The 26,311-nt window shown below is 41.0% G+C and overlaps 1 protein-coding gene across 2 annotated transcripts in view; it reads left to right on the top strand.

Moving 5' to 3' along the window:
* The window catches only part of LOC125458512 (A disintegrin and metalloproteinase with thrombospondin motifs 2-like), a 219,260-nt gene that overhangs the window by 142,146 nt on the left and 50,803 nt on the right, over positions 1-26,311 (top strand). For both annotated transcript variants that reach the window (XM_048543837.2, XM_048543838.2), the window contains 3 exons: positions 10,739-10,822; positions 22,173-22,329; positions 24,999-25,104. In XM_048543837.2, coding sequence (XP_048399794.1) covers positions 10,739-10,822; positions 22,173-22,329; positions 24,999-25,104 — 347 coding nt within the window. The remainder of the gene's footprint in view (positions 1-10,738; positions 10,823-22,172; positions 22,330-24,998; positions 25,105-26,311) is intronic.

Raw genomic sequence — 26,311 nt, 5'->3', positions numbered from 1 at the left:
TGCTGGTGATCATCCGAGTGAACCCTCTCTGAACTGCCTGCAATGTAATGATGTATTTCTTTAATTAAGTGAATGAAAACTGCTCACAGTGCTGCAGGTGTGATCTTACCAGAATCTTGTCAAGTTGCAATAAGTCTTCCCTACTTTTATACTCCGATCCCCTCAAAATAAGAGTGAACGTTCCATTGGTGTTCCTGATGACCTGCTGCACCTGTGTACTAGCTTTCTGTGTTTTGTGTACAAGTATCCCTAAATCCCATTGTGTTGCAGCTTTCTGCAGTTTCTCTCTATTTAAATAATATTCTATTCATTTGTTCTCCCTTCCAAAATAAATGACTTCACATTTTCCCACATTATGCCCTATTTGCCAACTTTTTGCAACTCACTTAACATATCAATATCTTTCTGTAAGTCGTTTGTGTCCCTGCCTTTCCACCTACTTTAGTGTCATCTGCAAATGTAGCTATAGTGCATTCGCTTCCTTCCTCCAAATTAGTAATATATATTGTAAATGGAGTGATCCCAGCCCAGATCCCTATCAAACCCTATGGGTCATGGATCACCTTTAAAACATCCTTTACCCCCACTCGCTATTTCCTGCCCATGAGCCAAATCTCTCTCCATGCCAGTATGCTATCTCTAACACTGCCGGCACTTATGATTTAACCTATTAAGAGGTACTTTGTCAAATGCCTTCTGGAAGTCCAAATACAACACATCTACTGGATCCCCTCTATCAACTCTGGTTGAGACTTCCTTGAAAACATTTAATAAGTTAGTCAGACACGATTTCCTTTTCATGAAGCCATGCTGACTCTGCTTGTTCAGACAGTCAAGAAGAATAAGAAGTTGAAGAAACCTGAAAGGTGGCTTGTTAATTAAAGGTGATATTGGCACAGTAGTTGGAAATGATCTTGCCTTAGAAAATCAGGATGTAACATTGGTTTGGTAGGACATGGGGAATGGGACAAGAAAGAAGTCATAAACGGGAATAGTTTACTGCCCTTGAACTGTCACTACAGTATATGATGAAGTATTCAAGAAGAGATACTGGATTCTTGTGATAAAGGGATAGCAATTTCATGGGCGAGTTTAATCTACCGATAAACTGGAAAAATGAGGTAATAACAGCCTGCATCAGAAGTTCATGGAATGCTTTTGAAAAATCTGTAGGGCTACCCAAACAAAAAACAAGTTATATTATACTTTGTACTGAATATGTATTAATGTGTGTTCAATTTACACATCATAGGCATGGCACTTCTAGACAGCAGAGACTGCAACATGATTGAATATTACACCCCATTTGAAAGAGAGAAGAGTGGGTCTAAGCTTAGTATTTTAAACTTAAATAAGGGGAGTTATGTGGATATAAGATTTGGCTAGCAGAAGCGAACTGGGATTCTAGGCTGGGAAGTAAATCAGAAGAGAAACAGTGGCAGACGTTTAAAAGAGTATTTCAGAATTCTCAGAGCAAGTATATTCTTACTGTTCCTAAGATCCTGTACGTGGGTACCTTTGAACGTAAGATGATGCCATATATGGCGTGTTTGTAAACATTTCACTGCGCTTATGTGAGTACATATGACAATAAACCTAATTCAATTAAATTCAATGCAATTCATAAAGAAAATTTCCAAGGGGAGGATTCATCATTTGTGGTTAACTAAAAAAGTTTACTAAAAAGTTGAGAAAAGTGTGAAACTCGAGGAAAAAGCATATAAAAACACCAGGTGGCAGGTCAGATGATTCACCAGAATATATATAACAATGGAAAATGACTAAAAGGTTAATCTGAAGGAAAAGTTCAGAAAATGAGACAAAGCTTGCTAGAAGTTCCAAAAATAGATAGCAGGAGTTTCTACAGGTATGTAAAAAATGAAAATAAAGTGATCACTGTTCCTCTGGAGAGTGAAAATTTGGAATGAATAGCAAATAGTGGATGAAATTCACAAATCTCTTACTTCTGTTCTGTCCTCATTCATATAGAGAATACAAAATATAACCCAGTAACAGCTGTAAATCAGGAGCTGGAAGGAAGAATGGAACGTCATGAGATTATAACAAGGGAAATGGTACTGATCAAACTCATGCAGCTGAGGGCTGATAATTCCCTGGGTCCTGATGCACTCCATCCTCAGGTCTTAAAAGAGATGACTAATGCAGTAGTAAATGTGTTAAATTTTCAAAATTCATTTTGATTTTGGGCAGGTTCCACCAGACGGGAATTACGTGTCCATTCAAAAAGGGAGGAAGGCAGAAAGCAGAAAATTGTAGCCACTTTGCACAAATTCTTTTGTGGGGAAGGTGTTAGAATAAGTCATTTTAAAAGTTTATAATTTTAGAAAAAATCCAAGATAATTGGGAAGAATCAGTACAGTTTTTAAAAAGGGAATTCATATTTAACCAAATTATTGGAGTGTTTTGAAGGAGTAATGTATGCTTTTGATAAGGGAAAACTTTAGTACGTACTTTTGTTGGATTTAGAACACAGAACATAGAACAGTACAACACAGTACAGGCCCTTCGGCTCACGATGTTGTGCTAAACTTTTACCCTAATCTTCAGGCCTATCTAACCTCCCTTCCTACATTATACTATCATCCATATGCCTATCTAATAGCCACTTAAATGCCCCTAAAGAGGCCGACTCCACTACCCCCTCCGGCAATGCATTCCACGTCCCTACCCCTCTCGGAGTAAAGAGCCTATCTCTGATGTCTCCCCGTTATCTACCTCCAATCACTTTAAAACTATGTCCCCTTGTAATAGCTACCTCCACCCTAGGAAGAAGTTTCTGAAGGTATTTGACAAGATAATTGCATAGAAGAGAATTATGTGGTGTGGGGGTGGGGAGTGGGTGCGCAGTTACAGACAGACATAAAAGCCTGTGTAGCAGTCAGAAAACTGAGATCATGGCCTGAATCTTCCCATATTTTGATGAAGTCTCAATTCTGTGGAGTATCATGAAGAGTTCTGGCCCCTTTTCTCATGCAATCTCTTCTGCTTACCACATTAACTGTGCACCTAACACCCACGGCGCACATCTTGCAGAATCATATGCTTGCAAAGGCAGTCTTGCTTGCTGCTGCTGGGACCTTCAGACATCGATAGAGTCAGTGCCCTATTTATACCCAAGCTGCACACCACTTCAAATGCTGCAGATCAGCAATGTCAGTTCCAAGTCTGCATTACAAAGGAAGATAGCCAAGAAACGGAAGTTGGCACACTTCTTTGGTGATAGGGGCTTGAAGGTCCTGGAAGATGCAGTAGAGAGTCATTGGAGCCCTTGGAACCAGCCTGGTTGGAGGTAACCACCTGGCTCCATATAGTACCGTAAAATGATTAATGACCTGCTGGACTTCACAATGGTAAGTTCTACCATCTTCACTCTGGCACTTCACCTTCATTCCAACTCTGCCATTGCACACACCTCCCACTACTACATGTGACATCCTCATTCACTGGCTAACAGCCACCTCACCTTCCCAAAATGCAATCTGTGCTTCCTACTTTTTGACTGAGGAACCTCACTGCATTTCCTGCTCTTGCATCACCACTGACAGCTTTTCCAACCATTTTCATCTCACTCAGTTGCTGTATTTGTCATTGCAGAAGAAACTGTCGCATAAGGGTGGATTGGAATGTAGAATTTGAAACTCAAACAGATCAGCTATAATCTCATTGAATGGCGGAACAGGCTTGTGCAGCCAAATGGCCTACTTTTAGAATCATTTGAGTTCCTACAGTGTGGAAGCAGGCCATTTGTACCAGTGAGTCCATACCACCCCTCCGAAGAGCATCTCACCAAGTCCCAAACTGTCCTATCCCTGCAACCCTGTATTTTCCATGGTTAATCCACCAAACCTACACATCTTTGGAATGGAGGAGGAAACTGGAGCACCTGGAGGAAACCCATGCAAACACAAAAACATGCAAACTCCACACAGACAGTCACCTGAGGGTGGAATCAAACCCAGGTCCCTGGCACTGTGAGGCAGCCGTGCTAACCCACTGAGCCATGGTGCCATCTTTACTTTTGTATGTTTGATGTCAGGACCCATGTTTACGTCATTAAATATCTGGCCAATTTTTCATGAAATCTGCCTGTAATTTCGGCGTCAGTCAGCTTCAGAAGCACCCATTCTGTTCCATGTAAAGTCCCTGCTTAAGATTCAACTTCTGTAGCAAACATTATAACTGCTACTCCCTGGAGTTACATTTGTACAATGTCATGTTCATTTGAACTACAATGTGTGTAAATTCCAGAGAATGTGAACTGGTTTCATCATCATCAATGGAGTCAATGCTTTTCTAACACATTTACATCCCAATCTAGTGAGTACTCATTTTCACAAAATAACAGCTATGGCATCATAATTGTTCCTATTATTTTTCCTCCTATGTCATTCCATCTTTCTGATGCTATCCCCTCTCATGCCATCCCAGTGCCTCTTCTTCCATCCTCCTGGCATTGTCATCCTGACTTTTGCCATCCTCCCACCAGGTGCACTATATTCCTTACATAAACAGTCTCTCTCTAGCCTGAGATAATGGGAATGGCAGATGCTGGAGAATCTGAGATAACAAAGTGCCTCCACACTTTGTTCTCTCTAGCCTGGTGAACCTTGTTATTTTTCTTGCATTAACTTTTGCTACTTTTGTTTCCCCCCCAAACCCCACTCCGCTATGTCACCAGCGATGCTCATGTTGCACGCTGCAGTCCTCCATGCGCCCTTCATGCTTCCTTGTGCCCTAGGCATTGCCAACAAAACAAAACCAGCACCAGGCACACCTCTTAAACCAACCAGTCAACTGACTATTATTGCTGTCCTGACAGTAAATGGCAAAATAAACCGAGTGTGACAGTGTTTGTACAGTTTTTGAGTTTGGGTACGGAAAGAGAGTGAGAAAGAGGAACAAACAAGAAGTGTACCTTCCATTACCCATTTTCCTTAGGTGGACAGTCAATAGCAAGTAAAAGTCAAATTGGCATTGACCTAGAAAAGGACTGAAATCCTCAGGAGAATAACAGTGAAAGGACACAGAAACATCAGAAGAATTCATAGAATGCTTGAATATGAATTTACATTGAAGGTTGGCCTTAAGTTCAGGGATTGTTGAATGGCAGCTACTGCAAAAAGACCTGCACTGTGGAATTGACGATAATTTGACAAAAGGATAATGGCATTTTCAAACCCATACCAAACCCTAAAGATGGAAGAGGGAAAGGATTTAAATGAATGGGGAGGGGGAGGGTTCAAGCGAAGTTAATATTATGAGCAGCAAGAGTGGCAAGCAACTGTAGCAGGACAAGACTGAAAGTTGAATGGTGGAAGTGCAGTAATAGTTGCATTGACCAAATTAAAGAAAATTAAACATTTGCAATAGGATAGTGAACTAAACATAAAAGTTAGCTGGAGATTTATAGGCCCAAAATATGCTGGTAGTAAACTTGATTGGGATAGCAAGGAGTGCTGTGCTACTGCTCAATCGTCACAGCTAATATTTTACTAGTTGTGGGGTATATGTCAGAAACTTGGGCCAATTGAGGCCTATGTGGCCACTTAATGGCCAATTAAGGGCATCTCCCCTCCATCAGTGGCAATTTGGCAGTGGGTTTGAGGGATCCCTCATTTTAGAACACCTTGGCCCGGGAGGACCCCCTTCCCCTACCCCGCATTAGATCCCATTTGTTTGAACCCTGCCTCCAATCCCCACCCAATACCAATGTCCTGATTAGCTCAGCCCTTTTCAAGGGTCTCTCTGCCTGGCCCTAGTGACGCTGCTCCGGGAAAAGAGGGATAAATAAAGTGGAAAATTTATATCAGTAATAGGGAAAACACTACAATCTATTAGTCAGGATGTGATAATGGAGCACTTAGAAAATCAAAATATAGACCAAGGCAAAGCAGATTTATGAGAAGGAAATTGTGCTTGAAAAATCGATTAGAGTTGTTTCAGGGTGTAATTCGCAGAGTAGATAGGGGAACAGTTTCAGAGCAAGACCAGTAGTGAAAATCTCCATCACCATGAGGAGTGAAATTATGGTGGAACATTACAGGGAAGCAGATGAGCAATTCTTTGAATGAAAGTGTGGGGAGAGGGAAATCCATTTAGTTAAAGCAATAGGAGACAGGAACCTTCGAGCTCAGAGCCTGAAACTTGATGTCAGGAGTTTTAAAAGTGCACACTTAGTTGCAAAGTGCAGCCAAATAAAGACCCTGACTGCATGAGGATCGTGTGATAGTTAGTGTGTGTCAGTTACTCCATTTTAAAAGAACCCATGTCCAGGCGTCTTCCACCCTATTGTGATGAAGTTTGGAGTTTGCAACATCAGGAACCTCCTGGACCATTTCTGCAGAGATAGACCTGAACATCACAGCGCCACTACAGCCCAGGAACTTCAGTGCTATCACTCTGACATCACTGCCCTGCGTGAAACACTATGGGCAGGAACAAGTCACCTCAAAATACACTTACTTCTTGAAAGGCACTTCTGAGGGAGGAGCCTGGGGTTGATTTTACCGGTAAAAACAATAAGGGGTCGACTTGAAGCAGGGGTTTCAGCAAGGCCCTCTGGGGATGAATTAAAGCCTAGTGACCCTTCTGCTCACCCTACTCCAAAGCAGTACATCACAGTAACCAGTGCATGTGCCCCCAATCCGGGGAACAACATGAGACCAAACAGAGATTCCACTCCAGCCTCAATCAATCATTATCCCATGTTCAGTCGGGACTCAAGCTGATTTTCCTCAATGATTTCAATGCTAGAGTTGGGATGGATACGAGCCTCTCGAAAGATGTGATTGGTAAGAAAAACTGAGGGAAGGTGAATACCAATAGAGTCCTACTCCTGATAAAATTCGCAGAGCATGGTCTAGTCATAACAAATATTTTGTCAGAAACACAAATACATTCTCATTCCAGGCATTGACACCTCATTTGCTATGTCATGTACCCTAAACTAAACACTCACAGAATTCTACTACCTGCTCCGACCACACAACACTGTCCCCCAATGATTAAGATCCACAATGAGCCACTGGACAAGATGGATCATGATTCTCACGCCTTGAGAGTCTCCTGTCAGCAATGGTGTAATTCAGCGTCACCTTCAGTGTGATAGTGCAACTTTTGACTATCTGAAGAACAGAGTATTGGATGACAAAAATCTCAAACTTAACACAAAGCTCATAGTCTACAATGCAGTAGTGTCACCTGCCCCCTGTGTGGAAAAACGTAGCAATGGGAACTAAGAGGAGTAGGCCATTTGACCCTTTCTGCCTGCTATACCATTTATTTCAATCTTGGTTAATCAACCAATTCAATTATCTGTTCCCCCTTTCCCCCCATATTCTTTGATCCCTTTAGCTTCAGTTTCTATATTTAATTCCATCTTGAAATTATTCACAATTTTGATCTTGACTCCTTTCTGCAGTAGCAAATTCCACTGGCTCAACACTCACTGGGTGAAAAAATGTCTCCTCACCTCAGTCCTAAATGGTTAAACCTGATTCCTTACGCTATGACCTCTAGTTCTGCACTCCCTCACCAACAAGAACATTCCTCCTGCACCCTACCCTCTCTGCCCCTGCTAGAATCGTATAGGTTGGTATGAGACGCCTGCAATTCTTCTAAACTCCACTGTATACAATTCATACTAATTCAACATCTCATACATCAGTCCTGCCATCCCAGAAATGAATTTAGTAAACCTTTACTGCACTCCCTCTGCAGTAAGAACATCCTTCCTTTGATAAAAAGACCAGACTGTACACAATATTTTAGGTGTGGTCTCTCCAAGGCCCTGTACGATTGACAATGCACAGCAGACATCCTAAATCTGTGCAGAAATATCACCAGCAATATCTCCAAAAATCAGCAATATTCCCGCAAAGACCTGCATTACCACAGGCAGAATAGGCACTTTAATATTAGAGTTCTCCCTTAGGCCATCACATCCAATACTGAAGTAACACTTAATATTAATCAAAACCAAAAGAACTGCGGATGCTGTAAATCAGGAGCAAAAACAAAGTTGCTGGATAAGCTCAGCAGGCCTGGCAGCATCTGTGGAGGATAAAACAGAGTTAACAATTCGGGTCTGGTAACCCTTCCTCAGAACTTAATATTAATCAGCTGTGTTGGGTGGGTCACATTGTCTACATTGTCTGCCACAAATCTTCCAAAACAAGCTCCCCGTCCTGAGCTCTGTCACTGCAAGCAGTTATCCAGGGGTCTGCCTGATGCAGGGATACAGGGATAGGGTAGGGTATTGGGTCAGCGTGGACTTGATGAGTCGAATGGCCTGCTTCCACACTGTACGGATTCCACGATCTAATGCATTGCTTTACTGTTGCTTGGTCACGGCAGTGATAAACATTTTGAGAATGGAAGTATGTACTGTAGTAAGTTGTTGACACAGTTATACCAGAGTTGTTAATCCCACCTGCTGCAACATTGTTTCAAAATGAAGTTTAATAAAAATTGTAATTTTCTTCAATGTGGCCACATTGGCTTTTAGCACGATGAGACATTTTTCTATCTAGATCTCGGTAAAGTTTATATACTTCTTAGAAGAACATATACCCTGCTGTCAGTCCTTCCCAGCTTAACAGGATGTAATGTAGTAACCTCAAGATTTGTGTTTGGTGTAAAGTAGCAGGAGATAAGAGTCAGACAATGATATTTAGCCTCCTGGGTAGTTTTATTTATATCAAATGCTACCTTGAAATAAAGAACCCACATTATTCTTTCAGCAATCCTGTTGCATGATTGAACAGAGGAGTGTAATCGAGTTCTAGGAATTTGAAAAATAAATTCTAGCACTCCCCATTGATATTTGTTTTGCTGTTGCTCATAATGAAACAAAATTCTCAAAGGTTTTGCGTTTTAATCCCACTCCTACATGATGTGGCAATGTTTGTTAAACCTGAAGGAAATTTCTTTTCTATGAATGTCCATGATGCATTTGAGGCAGTGGACTACTGATTTTCAAAAGACATGGGTTTAAATTTCACCATGCTAGATACTGGAATTTAAGTTCAGTTTAAAAAATCTGGAGTCTCTGTAATGGTGAACATGAAACTGTCATCAATTACTGTAAAAAGTCATTGAATTCACTGCTGTCCTTTAGGGAAGCATATCTGCCATCTTTATCTAATCTGCTCCACCCATGACCAGAGTCGCAGTAACATGATTGATTTGTGTTTCGAAATGGCCTGGTTGGACTCCAACTCCAGGGCAATTACAGGTGGTCAATTAATGCTGTGATTGACAACAATTCTGACATCCCATGAAAGATCTTTTATTTAGCAAAATTACTTCTGTCTGGATCCACGTCTTTTTCGGTCCGGAGATGATACCTTCACTATTCACACTTTGGAGAATTTAGCGCAGAATGACTCTTGCTCAATATCATTCAAAGGTCCAGTGAACCAGCTCTTCAATTCTAACTTGAGAGGTTCTTCCACAAAGAGCAAGTCAAGCTCAGATATCCATGAACTAATCCATGATGGATCAACTTTGATTCACCTGACTAGAGAATCAACCATGAACCAACATCAACCTTTTACGACAAAACTTCTTTAAGAATTTTTTGTGTGGGAAATAATTGCATTAAAGAGTATTTGCAAAGATCATAGCTATTTTCTTGATAGACTGAAAGTTTGGTCTGAGTTTTTATATGTCATGGATTTGATAATAGATAGGACAGTTATTTAAGCACAAGGATAAAAGAAGTCTTAGTTAGATATTGTGATCGTAAATCCTAATGCTGTGTTTTTTTTATTACAGTCCCAAGCTTCTAACTGGTGTTGATATTTAATCAAAATTGGCTGTACTTTTAAGTCCTCAGATAATCCAGTGCAATGTGGTTGTGGCTTGCTTTATAAATCAGCTCAGAATGCCAGACTCCACTAGGTGCACGCATTAATTTAAAACTTCCCTGCATATTGCTGACATTTAAAAAAAGAATTAGAAAGTGATAAGCAGATAAAGACCAAAATCCTGCATTTTCTTACTTTGCCAAAATCCTGTTAATTAGAATGAAGAGATAGTAAAACATTTTGAAATACTCATGGCTTTTCACATTATTACAAAGGTTAATGATACTGGATCACTTCACCACTAGTGTCACCACTGCACTATGAACCTTAGGCTTATCAGAAAGGTGACAATTATTTTTACGCATTTTGTTAGTCCTTCAGTGCTAGGATCTTAAGGCTACTTATAGGTTTTCAATAATAATGTATTTGGCCTCCATTTATTTCTGATATTATGGAAGACAACACTAAATAATAATATTATTTGCCTGTTATATTTGTCAGTACTACTGACACTCAGGATAATTAGATAAATCCTTTCTACAATGAGGATAGCTGTTAATGAGATTTCACTTCTTCTGGGTTAATTTTTTTTGCTTGCAAGTGCATCATTCATTTAACAAAGTTCCATTTGATGAATTTGGGGATCCTGCCTGTTGATTACAATGGGTATATTAATGCATTGAGCCACATTATTTATATTTTATAATTTCTCTGGAGAATTCCAAGCTGATTCCAATGCCCTCAACTTTAAATTGTACCTAGTTTTTGGATCCACAACGGATAAATGTATGAAAAAAGTGTTTGTTGATAATTTGTAACGGAGCCAAACTGGTTTTGTAACGTTTTCATATGAGGACGTTATTGCTATCTAATACGTCCAGTCACATGTATTTTTATTTTTTCTGCAGGTTAATGAGATTTACCACGATGAGTCTCTGGGAGCCCATGTCAATGTTGTGTTGGTGCGAATAATCATGCTGGGTTATGCGAAGGTAATGGAAAATGTATTTGTTGTCTGAGTGTTTACATAGCCCCTAATAAAGTGTGTGTGTGTGTTTGTATTTCAACAAATCAAAGAGTTGTTTACACACGTTGAGGCCAGAATTTTCTGAAGCCCACCCCCCAACCACTACCACCACCCGATTTCTGAACAGAACTGTACACAGGATCATACTTGATCTCCAGCAAGCTGCATAGTATTGCGGCTAGGTTTAACAAAATTCTAGGAACCCTCCTCCTGGTCCACACCTTCCAAAAGGTCATACCTGAGGAAGGAGAAGTTTCAGTTTGTTCCAGGTGAATTAGGATTTGATAAAGATCAGACATTTCCAACCCCACCCCGAATTTGAGTCTGCACAGGCCATTAAATTCACGTGCTTAATGCCATTGTGATTTTTTTGGTACATACTGATCAAAGATTTACTTATTTTTCTAAAATCTATTTCTTTTTAATTGAAATTTCTAAAGAGATACAAAATGTAATGATTCCATCACAGTGCGCTTTTCAACTCTATTACAAATAATAATACTAGAATTGGTATTTAATGGTCAATTTTGTGACCCCCTTAAGTAAGATCTTTTATATTCTACAATATAACACTGGCCCAGTTTAATCAAAAATACTTAAGAGAAGGCATCTGTTCTTGTAAATTCCTGCATTCTCATTATGTGCACGTACTTAAGGACACTGAGAGGCACTTGCCAAATTTTGGAAAGTAGAATTTGGCAAAATCTCTACTGAGGATTATTGGCTGCCTGGGTAAAGCTGTGTGCAGCTTTGATGAGTAACCAAGCTGACTCCTTGCACAACTTTGATGTTGCATCAGCAGCTTTGTCTCAGTGAGAAATGTGGCAAATTGCAAACTAAGCTTAAAAAGATGATATAAAGTAACAATTGCTCCGTAATTGTGTTCCTGGTCAGATATTTTAGCAATAGTGGATAAACATTCAGTGGCTGTTGTGGTACAGTGCTAATGTTCCTATCCCTGGCCGAGAGACCTGTGTTCAAGTCCTGCCTCAACCAGTGGGTGTGTAAGAGCATCCCTGAACAGGTTGATTAGGAAAAGTAGTTTAAATTGCAGGGGAGGGGGGGAAAGAGCTAGAGTTCAACTTCCATCACAGTAGTTGAAAATATTAAATTTTAAATAAACCTGAAATAGAAGCTAGTATTAGTGCTCACACAACTACTAGACTATGATAAACAATCCATCTGATTCCTTTTCTGTCTGGGTCTATATATGATTCAGGATCCATAACAATGTGGTTGACACTTGACTGCTCTCTAGTGACCTCCCTTGACCAGAATGCAGCTCTGCCAGGAGTGTGCCCATTAACAACATGCACCCAGGTGGTGATGCTACATGCTGCTGGTTACTTCCTGCTTTCACTCTCCGGCGGTACCATCTCAACAACATTCAGTCCAATGTTTCTCTTGTTAAATCAACATTATCTCCAGCTACAAATTCAAAATCTGGTGCCTTGAGTCCAGTAACTGTCAGAAGGACAGGTTCCATTCATGTCATTTCTGTACCAAAACTTGCAGCTGGGTTTTTTGATCATTTCACATCATCCTTTAAGTCATTTTGAACGTGACCTTATAAATTACATACAGTGCTGGCCGAATTTTGACCAAACTTAGGCGTATTTGCTGAATTGTTTTTCAGCTGAGGCTGGCCGGACAGATTTCAAGCTTGTACCAGATGAGCTGGAAAGCCTAAATTAAAAAGCATGGAGTGCTAGAGTAACTCAGCAGTACCCTACACAGGCTGGAGGAGCAGCACCTTATTTTCCATTTTGGTACTTCGCAGCGTTCCGGACTCAGCATTGAATTCAACAAGCTCAGACCATGAGCGCTGTCATACATTTGGTTTCCCCTGTCTTCCTTGCCCCCTCCCTGCCCAGTGTCAGATTTTGTTGATTTTTGCTGATCAGCTATTAATATTTTATATTCTGCAATTAACACTTCCTGTGGACTTATCTCTACAACCATTACAAGGGTGTTTGCCTTGTGTGAAAACGGTGATCTCTAATTTTGCTTGCCTCTAACCATGGCCTGACTTTCTCTTCTGTTCCACTGGCTCCTCACCACCTTCTATTACAGTATAACACTCATTACTTTTCCACTTCTGCATTCAGTTTTGAAGAAGAATCATAATGGACTCAGTATGTTAACTCTGTTCCTTTCTCCACAAAAGTTCCCAGAATTGCTGCATTTCTGTAGCAGTTTTGCTTTATTTGCAGTGTCCGCTGCATTTTACTGTTGTATAAACCAGGTAGGCTTATTGCTCATCACTACATTTCATTACATACAGTTACATTTCAGGAATAAACCAAATTTTGATCAGTAAATTAAACATTGTGCAATTTGAGGTTCCGACATCAATCCCAGTTATGAATTGAGAACAGACATTCTCACAGAGGAGCTCAACAAAGTTTGCTACCCTCAGGTCTTGACTTTTTAAATCGGTAACCCATTTTAACCATCCATATTAGAAAGAAGGGAGTGAGAGAGAAATATATTGTTTTCATTCACCCATATATGCACACATATAAGATAACAAAGTGTGAAGATGGATGAGCACAGCAGGCCAAGCAGCATCTCAGGAGCACAAAAGCTGACGTTTCGGGCCTAGACCCTTCATCAGAGGATGAAGATCTAGGCCCGAAACGTCAGCTTTTGTGCTCCTGAGATGCTGCTTGACCTGCTGTGTTTATCCAGCTTCACACTTTGTTATCTTGGATTCTCCAGCATCTGCAGTTCCCATTATCTCTGTACACACATATACATTCATTTTGGGCCAATGTTGACAGAAGTTCTGATGCTGTTGATAAAGAATACAAGAACTTGTTGAAATTTTCATCAGTTGTTCTAAAGTTGAGCTAAAACTCAAAATTGCTAGGTCTTTGCACTCAAGTGCACTGCTGATAAGAAAAGAAATTTGAAACTGTTACAAGGTATTCCAACTGACAGTAAGTGCACAAATTTACCTCACAGACTGAAATATATCTGCAGTGGAATCATCGTGGTAACATAAGAATTGTATGGCAGACAATTTGAACGGAACAAATTTCCACAATTAACATTGTGATAATGACCAGAAAATCATTTCTTTTTTCAGTAGTTTCAACTTGCTTTTCACAGAACAGTGCTATTGGAACTTCTGTGTCCATTTGACAGAACAGACAACTGAAAATTTGACATTTCATTCAAAAATCAGCAGCTCCAACTGCACTTCCTCAAAACTGAGGTGGATTTCAGCATTGGCTTACAATTGTATATTCAAGTCTCTGATGAAGACCATGTTCAATAAGAGCCGTTCTAATCACAGCCCCTTGACATTTAATGGTGTTACCATCACCCACTGTCAACATTCTTGAGGTTACCATTGACCAGCAACATAACCTAACTCACCACATAAATGCAGCAGCTGTAAGACCAGGTCAGGGACTAAGAATATTGTGGCAAGTAACTCATCTCCTGATTCCCCAAAGCCTGCCCACCATCTGCATGGCACAAGCCAGAAGGATGGAATACTCCCCACTTGCCTGGATGGGTGCAGTTTCAACAACACTCAAGAAACTTGAAACCATCCAGGAGAACACGGCTGCTTGACTGGCATTACATCCACAAGTATCCACTCCCTCCACCACTGAAGCTCAGTAGTAGCAATGTGTATCTTCTACAAGATGCACTGCAGAAATTCACCAAAGATCCTTAGGCAGTACTTTCCAAACCCACAATCACTTCTGTCCGGAAGGACAAGGCAGCAGATATATGGGAACACCACTCTCTACAAGTTCTCCTCCAAGCCGCTCACCAGCTTCACTCAGAAATGTATTGCCATTCCTTCCCTGTCATTGGGTCAAAATCCTGAAATTCCCTATATAAGTGCATAATGGGTCAACCTACAGCACAAGGACTGCAGCAGTTCAAGGCAGCTCACTACCACCACCTCAAGGACAGCTAAGCATGGGCAATAAATGCTGGTCAGCCAGAAATGCTCATGTCCAAGGAGTGAATAAACAAGAATAGAGCTACAAATGCAGAACTTTCTGACTCAGAACTAAGGTGCTACCCACTGTACCATGTGACAATAACAGACATCCAAAATAAATAAACTAAAAAACCTTTCTGTAAAAAGCTTATTTTACTTCCAAAGCTTTTCAATTTTTTTATACCTACTTAGAAGTAGGGAAACAACTATGTGTTGCTATACTGATAAACTTAGGGATTCAGCATTTGGCACGTTAGGCAGGAAACATGGTGGCCAGAATAGTTAATTATGGCAGATGCCGCATATAATTGTCTTGATGGCACGAAAATTCCACACAATGTGGAAGTGGGAACATGCCAGTGGGATAACTCACTGACAACCTGCTGTGGACCAATCAGACTATTCATTGATTTCCAGCTTAGGGAAGAAAGATCTCCCTCCTCACCCACTCACTTCATCGCTTTCCTCTCCCATCCACTCCCTCCACCTACTCCCTCACTCCTTCACCCCCCTTTTACTCCTTCCCTCACCCACTGCCTTCATTCCTTCCCCCTCTTAACCCATACACTTCACTCCTTCCCCCTTCACCTACTCCCTTCACCACTTGCTTCATGTAGTTAAATTCTTAACCCACACGCCTCACTGCGTCCCCCCCTCACCTACTCCCTTCACCATTCCCTTTATTGTTTCCCCCCATCACCCACTCCTTTCACCAACTCCCTTCACCGCTTCCCTCTCTTCACCCACTTGCTTCACCCATTCTCCTTCTTAACCCACACGCTTCACTGCTTCCCCCTCACCCACTCCCATCATCTACTCCCTTCACTCTTTGCCCCTGCACCCACTCCCTTCCCTGCTTCCCCCTCTCACCGGTTCCTTTTACTGCTTTGCCCTCTCGCCCTTCCTAATCCTCTAATCCATCTGGATTTCCCTGATACTCATCCTTGGGGAACATCCATTCTGCAACAACAAAGGCCAGCGCATAGTGGGAGGTGGCCCTTTGGGCTGCCTATTACACACCTCCACCAGGACGTTTGAATAGGGGACAGGGTTCATAAAAGCCTGTCATCTTCCTGACCACTATCACCAGTTTCTCATTTTACACTGTGGTGGTGGAGGTTTCAGGTGGTTCACCTACCCCGGGCATGTTTCCCCTGCTTTTATTTTGCCAATGTCAAATTGCAGCTTCTGTGCACCATAATGCTCTTAGAAGTATATTGTATCTGCAAAGGAAATTCAGAATTACTTCTTTAATAAAGCCCTGTTTTAGACAAGTGCTGCAGAAGAGAAATTTGAATGTTGACTTTAAGTGTCTTTCTTTTTAATACTTATGGCTCTTACACGTGGATAAAACAGTTGTTTTGACTTTAAGAGGAATATAAATGGCTTGGCAGTAATTAAGCAATAAATATTTAGAGATAAATTTATAAAAGCCTTCAGCCCACAGTATTGGCTGTAGCATGAAAGTTATTTGTCAGCAGCTCCAGAAGCCTTCTGTCCCAAGTTTCCTACAAAGCTCTGCCAGACTCCTACAAAATACTGACAGGATGCCATTGGAATCCTGTGCAAGAACATGATGCCCTGGGATTTTCATTATTCCTGGGGTTTTCTGATGGTCCTTGTAAGGAGTGCAACCTTCTCCCACCCCTTACAATTCCAGTGACATCAGTGGATGATTCCAGAGTATGAACATCTTATACTGGGAGTTCTTACCCCTGCTCAGTCCAAACCCAGTAACGGACCATAAGTTATGAAGCTGAATGAGGTGCTCTTCAGATGGACATATGTTGACTCCATTGGGAAATCTACCTGAAGATAAAGAAGAAAAAAAAATTGAGTATGTTAGAATAATTCATTCAATCATTTGAAACTTCCACCGGTTAAGATGATCATGGCTGATCTGTATCTGCTTTAGCTATCCACCCTACATGCCCTGCTTCTGTAGCCCTTCATACACTTGCACCCAAGTAAAACCTGACTTGCTTCCATCACCCAAAAGCTTAAAAATGAGATGACAGGGGTCTTCTGGAGGTCCGGTGGCAGCTGGTGGGAGGTGATTGAGTAGGTAGGCATGAAATCTGCCATAGTGACTGTGTCCTACTTCCCACTCACTCTCCAGACTCCGATGGAATCAACGTTTAAGGCACAACCCCAATTTAACCAACAGGATCGGTACACACAGATTTTCCAGAAGATCATGCTTAGTTCAGTCAGGATCATAATACCTAATAATACATAAAACCTAATAAAAACTGTAACATACATCTGCTTGATTTCTTCTTTACATTTTCCCATTCTCTTTTTTGTTGTTGGTTAAGCAGTGTTTCAGTTCCCAGGTGGTTCTTTTCAACTATTATTCTTGAATTAATAATATTCCCCAAAAATGCCCCCCGAAAGTTTTTATTGTCTCTGAACATATTGCAGCAAAAAATGTCTTTTCCACCAGAGCAAACTAATTAAAGGGATAAAACTGTCAGCCAAAACAAGATCTGAGGCCTGAGGCAAATCCTGACAAGGGGATGAGGGAGACTACTGATGCAAGCCATAGGTTATTCGTAGCTTCAAGCTGGAAACCAAGATCGCTGAGTAAAAGCAGTACATGATCCTAGAATGCCAGATAAAGGCTAAGTTGTTGGATATCTGCAATTATGTACTAATGGCACATAATTGAGAGGTATGGCACTGAGCACAGAAAATACGTAGAGATTCTATTAAAAATGTGCATTTATAATGGAGATTTTAATTTTAGTTTTTTTCTACTTTGTCAATATCATGTCAGTTTAAACTTGTATATAAAGAGCTGGGGTTTGATGAGAAATATGGAACCTATTATAAAAAGTACATACTTTATCAGCATCCCTGTCTGAACTAGTTACACAGAGTAATGGATAACCCTGTCAGAGTGGATGGGTATCAGAACATTCAGAAGTTAAAACCACCAAAAAAATCGGCTGTCAGGAAACCAGCTGAAACCAGCTGATTAACTTATGCTAAGAATCATATAACAGTATGTTTAGTCATGGATTCTGGATTACTGCCATGACAAGAGGTTCCCAGGCATCATAAACTCTCCAGGACGATCTGGGTAGCAGGCTGAAAATCCTTTAAATACAGCCCTATGACAACTGCTTGTTTGCATAGGTGACGGGTTTTTGTTCACAAGACTAGTTCTGACAGCTTTCTTCCACTGACTGGAAGGTCATTTCTAGTAGCATGGAGTGTGTTCTTCCTTTAATGTAGACATCTGTGCTGTCAGCCATCAGATCACCCTGGGAACAGCTCATGCAGCTCTATTTTTGACCTCTAATGATTAGAACTAGAGGAGGAGGAACAACAACAGCAGCAGCAGCAACCATCTCCTTAGTTGCTTACCACTCCAACAGATAGAGCAAATAGACACAGGACCCTGACTGACAGGAGAACAGCTACTCATCACAGGGGTTCCCAGGAGACAGGCCTCGTTCTGGACATGACTGAGCACCAGGTGCCCTAGGAGACTTAGACTCTCATGTTAGATTGTTGCTAATACTTCCAGGAAGATGACTTCCTGCCAAATGAACACACTGGGCATGAATTGCCAATGGCCATCAACAACATGACAGCTCTGCATTTCAACACCTCCAGCTCCTCCCAGAGAACAGCCAGTGATATCTGTAGAATCACACATCTGATGCACACAGTGAATGTCCTGAGTGCTTGCTGCAAATCCAAGAGGTGGACATCAGTGCAAAGACCTGACATGACATAGCACCTGTGTTGGATTCAGACCATTCCAGTATCTCTCAGTCATGTGCAGTGCCTCGGGATGGAACTGCCTGTATTTTCTACCACTGCTGCTGCAGATTTGTCCTCTTCTTGGCTGAACTATGAAACACAGAACCTTTGGCGAGCTGAGCAGAGCACAGTATGCATTGGGGACTCTATTATTATCCCTATCACCACCATTTGCTGTGGCTCACGTGTGACACATGCTTAGATATTTGCCAACATAGCTACCTGGCTTCAAACACTGACCAAGACCTGGGCTGATGCCAAGTTGCAGTGAGTCACATGACAGTGCCTCATCTGTAAAATCTTGCTCCAGCCCCAGCTCTTGATTTTTTCCTGAAGCACCTGGGGTGAGTCAGAAGTCAGTGGTGGGGAAGTTGTTGGAGGCGAATTCTGCGAGAGAATTTAGAGAGGCAAGGACTGATTAATGATAGCCAGCATGGTTTGGGGCTTGGGAAATTATATCTCACAAACTTGCTGGAGATTTTTAAGGACGTAGTAAAAAAAATAGATTGATGAAGGTAAAGCCATAGGTGTTGTCTACATAGACTTTACTAAAGCCTTTGATAAGGTCCCACATGGTAGATTGATTAGTAAAGTTAGGTCAAATGGGATCCAGGGAGAGCTAGTCAATTGGATACAAAATTGGCTTGACTGTAGGAGAGGGTGCTGGAGGAGAGTTGTTTTTCGGACTGGACCCCTGTGATCATCTGTGTTCTGCACGGATTGGAGGCTAGGTCCACTGTTGTCTGTCATTTCATATAAATGATTTGGATGAGAATTTCAGAGGCATAGTTAGTAAGTTTGTGGATGACACCAAGATTGGTGGTATAGTCAATAGTGAAGAAGGTTATCTAAGATTACGAAGGGATCTTGAACAGTTCTGGTGGTTGAGGAGTGGCAGATAGTTTAATTTGGACAAATGTGAGGTATTGCATTTTGGGTAAAAGGAACAAGCACAGGACTTATACAATTAATGGAAGGGCCCTGGGTAGTGTTGTTGAAAAGGAAACCTAAGGGTTCAGCTGCACACTTCTTTGAAGGTTGCATCACAGGTAGACAGGACAAGGCCACTTTTGGAGTATTGTGTACAGCCTGGTCACCCTGTTATAGGAAGGGCATTATTAAACTGGAGAGGGTTCTGGAGAGAGTAACTAGGATGTTGCTGGGAATTGATGGTTTGAGTTATAAAAATAGGCTGGAACTTTTTCACCAAGAGTGTAGGAAGTTTAGGGGTGACCTTAAACAGATTTATAAAATCATGAGAGGAATAGATAAGGTGAATAACAAAGGTCTTTTCCCTAGGGTAGGGGGTTCAAAACAAAGAGGCATTTTTTAGGGTAAGAGGCAAAAGATTTAGAAGGGACCTTAGGGGCATCTCTTTCACACAGAGAGTGGCTCGTATGTGGAATGAATTGCCAGATGAAGTGGTAGATGTAAGTACAGTTACAATGTTTAAAAGACATTTGGATAGGTACATGAATAGGAAAGGCATAGAAAGATATGGCCAGATGCAGGCAGGTGGGACAAGTTTGGTCGGCATGAGTGAGCTGGATCCATGTTGTATGACTCTATGACATGAATTAGAAGAAAGTAAATGGATTTTAAAACAACATTTTGAATATCATCATGTTTCAGTGGCTATTGGTTTCAAGCCAACATGAGTGAGTGTTGTCAAGTGGCCTTGAAGTATAAATCCTGTCACCCGCTAACTAGAAGAGCCCTGTGTTCCCCAGCCCTCCACTTCATCGCCAATGGTCATAGATTCTAAAGCTCTGCTCATTTATGATGCACATTCATCCAGAATCATTCGGGTAGCTCTGACTAGAGAGCCACTCCTGATTCTCTGTCTTTTCCCTGGTGTTTTGTGAGGTGCAATTCTGCAAGGTGATATAGGAGGATATAGTGTAAGAAATGGTATGCTTTGAGAGAATAGTCTGACATTTGTGGAAGATCACTCACTTTGAGGGATGGGTGTGAAATAGCAGTAAGAAGAAGACAAGTGTCCAGTGGTGGCTGATCAAATGGGCTTGTGAGGAGGTGCCTTGAGAAAGAATGGATGGAGTTAAAAGGTGTGTTGGTCTGAGGAATGCCGGGCAGGAGAAAGCTAGTGATGTCAGAACATTTAAACAATCACTTGAATGTCGAATACCATTCACTTACTTAGTGAGGTTATTGAACCTCTGTCGTACAGTCATAGACCCTAAAGCTAGAGCAAGAGGCTATACTCCTTCTGCTCAGTTCCTTATTCACCTCCAGCTATCCCTCTGAGGTAAGCTTCTTTACAAACTTTCCCTGTGAACTCTCATAGCCTGCAATAAGATCTCCAGGAAGGGATATATGTAGAGAGCAACAGCGTCCTTCCTACATTGAGATTCCATCATTCAAGTTTCTGTCTCTCACTGACTAATAGTAAAATTGCTCCAATTTGCCTCTCACCGGGGTCCCTTTGAGTACAGAGGCTCCAAGAATCCTGGGTTGGCTGTGAGCCAGGCTGCCCGCTTCAGATGGTCAAGAAAATGGCATTCTAATGCCATGGCTTGGCAAAGGAGCCAAGGAAATGCCCTTTCCACAAACTTACAGGTTGTATTCATGTTGCCCAGCCTCCTCTGGTGAGCAGGTACAAACATCCAAAATGTGTTCACAACCCTACTCTTTATGAGGGCTTTCTGTTTATAGCTTCATTCCATCCTGCCACCAAAACATCCACCCCATCCCACCACAGCACTCTGGGTGGCCTCAGTGTGAAAACCACTTGTGCTGCAAAGGTTGCTCTTGTAAAGGAAAAGTGGCGAGCATCTTGCAACTCCAACTTATGTGTTTAAAGCAGTTTTCACAATATTAATGATTCAAATGAAATTTTCTAACTCTAGCCTACAGGTGAAAGTTTTGCTGAGAATTGCCTGTGAGAGATTCAGGCACACAATGTGTAAGAATGTTACAATTAAATAATTGAATAGTCACAAAAAAAATCAACATTTGAAATCCACATCTGGTATGTGAGGTTCTGAACCGGTAGCTCAATTTCAAAGGACTGAAAGTTGGATAAGCTCTGTAGGCAGGCTGTCTGCTTGTCCAAATGAATTCCTTAATAAGTGACAACAAAAATTAACCCCATTTCTTTTAAGTGGTTCGAAGTGTCCTTGGAAACAAGAACAAAATTCAGAAAAATACTTCAGTAATCTAGTTCAAGTATTCCACAATGTAGTTTCAGTGCCAAAATGTCTGAGAGCCATACCGAGTGTAAGAAAGAGACAGGCAGACTGGAACACTAATCAGCGCCAGATAGAAGACAGCAAGTGATGGAAAGTGGGAGGCAAGCAGATTCACAGTCACACAAAGGAAGGCACACACAATTAAAGAAAAATGTTGTGTGCGAATATTACCATGGGAAATAGTAAATATACAAAGCGTTTTAAATAAAATTTAAAAAGTTAGTGAAAATGGAAGGCAAATTGCTATTAGTTCAGAAAATAATGCTAGATATACAACAATCTCTAGCTTGAAGCGTGTTCTAACTCTTGCACTGTAGTCAGATGAAATTGCGCTAAGATTTAAAGAGAATTATTTTCTTTCTTAGTCTGTTACTTTAATTGAAATTGGGAACCCCTCACAAAGTTTGGAGAATGTGTGCCGATGGGCTTACTCCCAACAGAAGACTGATACAAGCCATGCCGAATATCATGACCATGCCATCTTTCTGACAAGGCAGGACTTTGGACCATCAGGAATGCAAGGTACGGTATTCTATTCAGGTTGGGTGCACAGTTTTGTCCTGTTCTCTTACATACTTAATGATAAATGATCAAGGGAATGGATTTCATAGTAACTGGCATGCTATTTTCCAGTCCGATGTTTCAACATTCCAGGATGATATGGGGATGTGCAGCCCAAGGTGGACCCTTTGAATATTGGGCTCCAGGTCTCTCTTAGCTCAGACTGATGAGCTGTAGTTACATGCTGGGCATCCATAGCAACTTGCCCACAAAAACCATTATATGTTTGGGCTACTGACAGCAACACAGTGCCCCCTACAAGAGGAGAGGCTGATTGGAAGGGAGTTGTGGGTTCCCAGGAGGGGAAGACAATGAAGAGTAGAGGCAATCTGGAGAAGTGGGATCAAAATTGTGTTTGGAGGGAGGTTGAGGGAATTGGCAGGGCGAGGCAATGATCAAGAGGGTGTTGGTTAGCAGTAGTCAGCAGTCAACTGTTGTAATAATGTCATCCTGCATCTTTTAACTCAACACTTAGCTAAGTATTTTTTTAGACTTGTTTTTTAGATGGTGTCCACTGGTAAGGCTGCATATGGATCTGATCTTCCTAATTGCAGCCAGATGTATTCAGGTCAAACTGATTTGTAAAGCAGGCATTAAAAATGCTAAGGGACAATTGTCTGTTTTGATGGCGATGTAGATATGGCAACAGCCAGCAATCTGAACAAATTCTAATGCAAGCACAGGATGTTCCACTAGTAGTTCCATTTGATTCTGCTGAATGCCAAGGGACGAAGTCCCTTGACGTGTTTCAATAGGTCACGCAAATCAGTTCAAGGATCAATGATCAGCAGTTGGCTCAGTCTGTTATTAATGAGAGAAAGTCAGAGAAGTTGGTTCCATGTAGCCACCTGCTGATGGTAGCTGCTTGTTGGAGCAAATGATAGCCTATAGACATTAATATTCATACAGAACAGCTAGAGAGCTGGAATTTACATGATGGAGCACAGTCTTGTGAAGCCTAGTGGGATACATTCTTGAGGTCAGTTCAACAGAAATGAAGGACCACGATGTGCGGGTGGTGGGAGCTCAGGAAATTTCAGGTGCAGCACCTTAATGGTGGCTGGTAAAAAGCTGAAATTGTAGCAAGATTTGGGGACTTGTAAGGGGTCTCAGGAATTTTGGGAACGCAGCCTTGGAAGAAAAATAAATCTGCCAGGAAATGAGCAGTTGTTGTTGAATGAGTTCCAAAGCTAGATCTTCATAAATGAAATATTGGCAGCCTTGTGAAAGTTTGAATGAGATTTGGTGACAGTGTCAATAACATCTTGGCATGTTGCTGAGAATTCTGCGGAATCTGTCTTAACCACATCTGCTATTTGATGTGTTCTCTGGGATGTTCAGATACAGTTTGTCCGCCTCACATTCATTCTGGATGTTAGAGTATACATGGCATTATATCGTAGATTATATTATTATTCTAACTTGGTACTGTGTGATCATGCAACTTTTTTCTCCTAGAAAGTACATGAGACTTTAAACTACACCAACTTCAAGCAAAATGTAATTTATCTCTAACCAGATTGTAACATGAATTTGGTGGACTTGTGCTGGATTATGCGAAGATGGTGACTTCGGACTCCAAATATGTGCTTGCAAGCCAATCATCATGTTGGACACTTTGATGTCCATTTTATCCCTATACGTTACCATTGACTTTCTAAATTGCAATACTCTTGCTAAACAACTCCATGTACTATACCACTGTCTGGTAGTTTTTTCTTTTGTTTTCTTTATTCACTCACAGGATGAGGGTATTGCTGGCTAGATGGCATTTATTGCCCACCCCTAATTGCCCAGAGGGCAGTTCAGAGTCAACCACATTGCTGTGGGTCTGGACTCACATGTAGGCCAGGCCAGGTAAGGATGGCAGTTTCTTCCCTAAAGGAAATTAGTGAACCAGATGGGTTTTTCCGACAATGGACAGTGGATTCACGGTTATCATTAGATTCTTAATTCCAGATATTTACTGAATTCAAATTCCACCATCTGCCATGGCAGGATGTGAACCTGGGTCCCCAGAACATTATCTGGGTCTGTGGATTAACAGTCCAGCGATAATATCAATCGGCCATCGTCTCCCCTAAAGTATTGAACAATAATTGGTATAAATCATAAGGCTACTTACATTTCTTCAAAATGGAACACAATGAAAGTTAATGATAAAAATGGAATGACTTCATGGAATTTTAGCATCTTTTATTCATCGTAATTTTCTAAAACCAGCATGCAATGCTAGATTTTAGTATTTAGTGTTTTCTTAACAGATAAGCATAATATACGGTATGATTATCTAATAATTTTTAAGCTGTCTAGAACATCTGCCTTATTAGTTGGTTTACCAATAGGATTTGAAATAATGAGTTTTGCTTGCGTTAGTTTTTAGTTTTGGCAGAGATTAGATATATCATTTTAAAGATTAAAGTAGAATCAAGAATGTTTAGTCTTTTGACAATATAAGTTGTACATGATGGTGATAACTTTGTTAACGCATACATTTCTGTGTGTTATGTTTAATCATAATGTCTTATTTATCAATGCTGAAATAAGAAAAAAACACTATTGATATTTTTCAATATTGATTACATGTTATTTAAATGCATTCTTCTCCAACAATTTTCTGTCTGTCGCAGGTTACGCGCCAGTTACAGGTATGTGCCATCCAGTCCGAAGCTGTACTCTGAACCACGAAGATGGCTTTTCATCCGCATTTGTTGTTGCTCATGAAACCGGTCATGTGTAAGTGTCAAATCTTACGGTTCAAAAACAAACTTGAAAAGCACGTGTTACTATCAAGATGAACATTGTGTTAAATATTAGAACGCCAGGCATCATACAGCAACTTTTATGCTGAAAGACTTTGAATAGTACATATTCAAGGAGAAAAATGTAAAGGAGCCAATCTTGAGTCATGAAGGGAGAGTTGGGAAAGAAGAAAGGAAGAAAGAATGAAAGAATGAACAAACAAAGTTGTGATAAATCTTAAAGGTGGATCAGAGTGTCAAAAGAAGCAGAGAGGGCTCGTAGGTAGTTGCAAAATGTGGGGCCGAGTTACAGACTCTTTTATCAATCTTCGCTATCAAGGATCGGGATTGTATAAAAGGCCAGAAGCAAGGGACTACAGAAGGTGAATGAAGAACCAAGACTGAAAGAATTTGCAAAAATAGATTGGGAAATAAGATTAATTATTTAGATTTTAATGTATCATGGACAGAGAGCCAGTTTAGGTCAACAGGCAGGGATTAATGAGCAAATAGGACTGGATGGTGGACAGGATATTGAGGATACTGAGATTTTGAGAAGTCTGGGAGTGTGAACAGCTGGTAGGGCATTATTGAAAACTTAAGTGCAGAAATGACAAGAAAGTAGGTAAAAATTTCAGCAGCGATCGTGGGGTGTAAAGTTGGTGAGAAGGTGTGTAATACTGCAAAATTCTAGCCCACTGTTGTTGTATTTGTTTTAGGCAGCCCCTCAGGATCAAAGGTGATTTTCCTCCACTGTGGAGGTATAGGTCCTGAGATGACTAATTAATCCAAGTTTGCATCCATACAGATGGGGTAGGTGGTGTTTGAAGAGGAGGTTGGTTTCTGCATGCTCCTCCTGCTGCTTGCAATAGGTCTCGACCAGGGAGGAACAGAGGAGCGTGAAATGGTTAGCTTCTTTGTGGATGCTTTTATCCCCGTTTGAGTGTTTTGGGTCAAGAGAGTCCCATGAGTTCATGGAGGTAGTAAAATCTTTTAGGAGGCTTTGAGGATGTCCTTGAAATTTTTCCTGTGCCTTTCTGATAACTATTTGCCCTGATGAGGCTTTGAGTAGGCGGCTTCTTTAGGAAGTTTCAGATACTTTGGTGATGTGACCTGCCCAATGCAGCTGATAACTCTAACCATTGTCTTAATATTGAGGATATTGGCCTGGTAGAGGGCACTGATATGTGACTGACCTGCCA

The sequence above is a fragment of the Stegostoma tigrinum genome, chromosome 13, assembly GCF_030684315.1.
Source record: "Stegostoma tigrinum isolate sSteTig4 chromosome 13, sSteTig4.hap1, whole genome shotgun sequence".
Taxonomy (NCBI): domain Eukaryota; kingdom Metazoa; phylum Chordata; class Chondrichthyes; order Orectolobiformes; family Stegostomatidae; genus Stegostoma; species Stegostoma tigrinum.
This window is presented reverse-complemented; position numbering and strand designations above follow the sequence as displayed.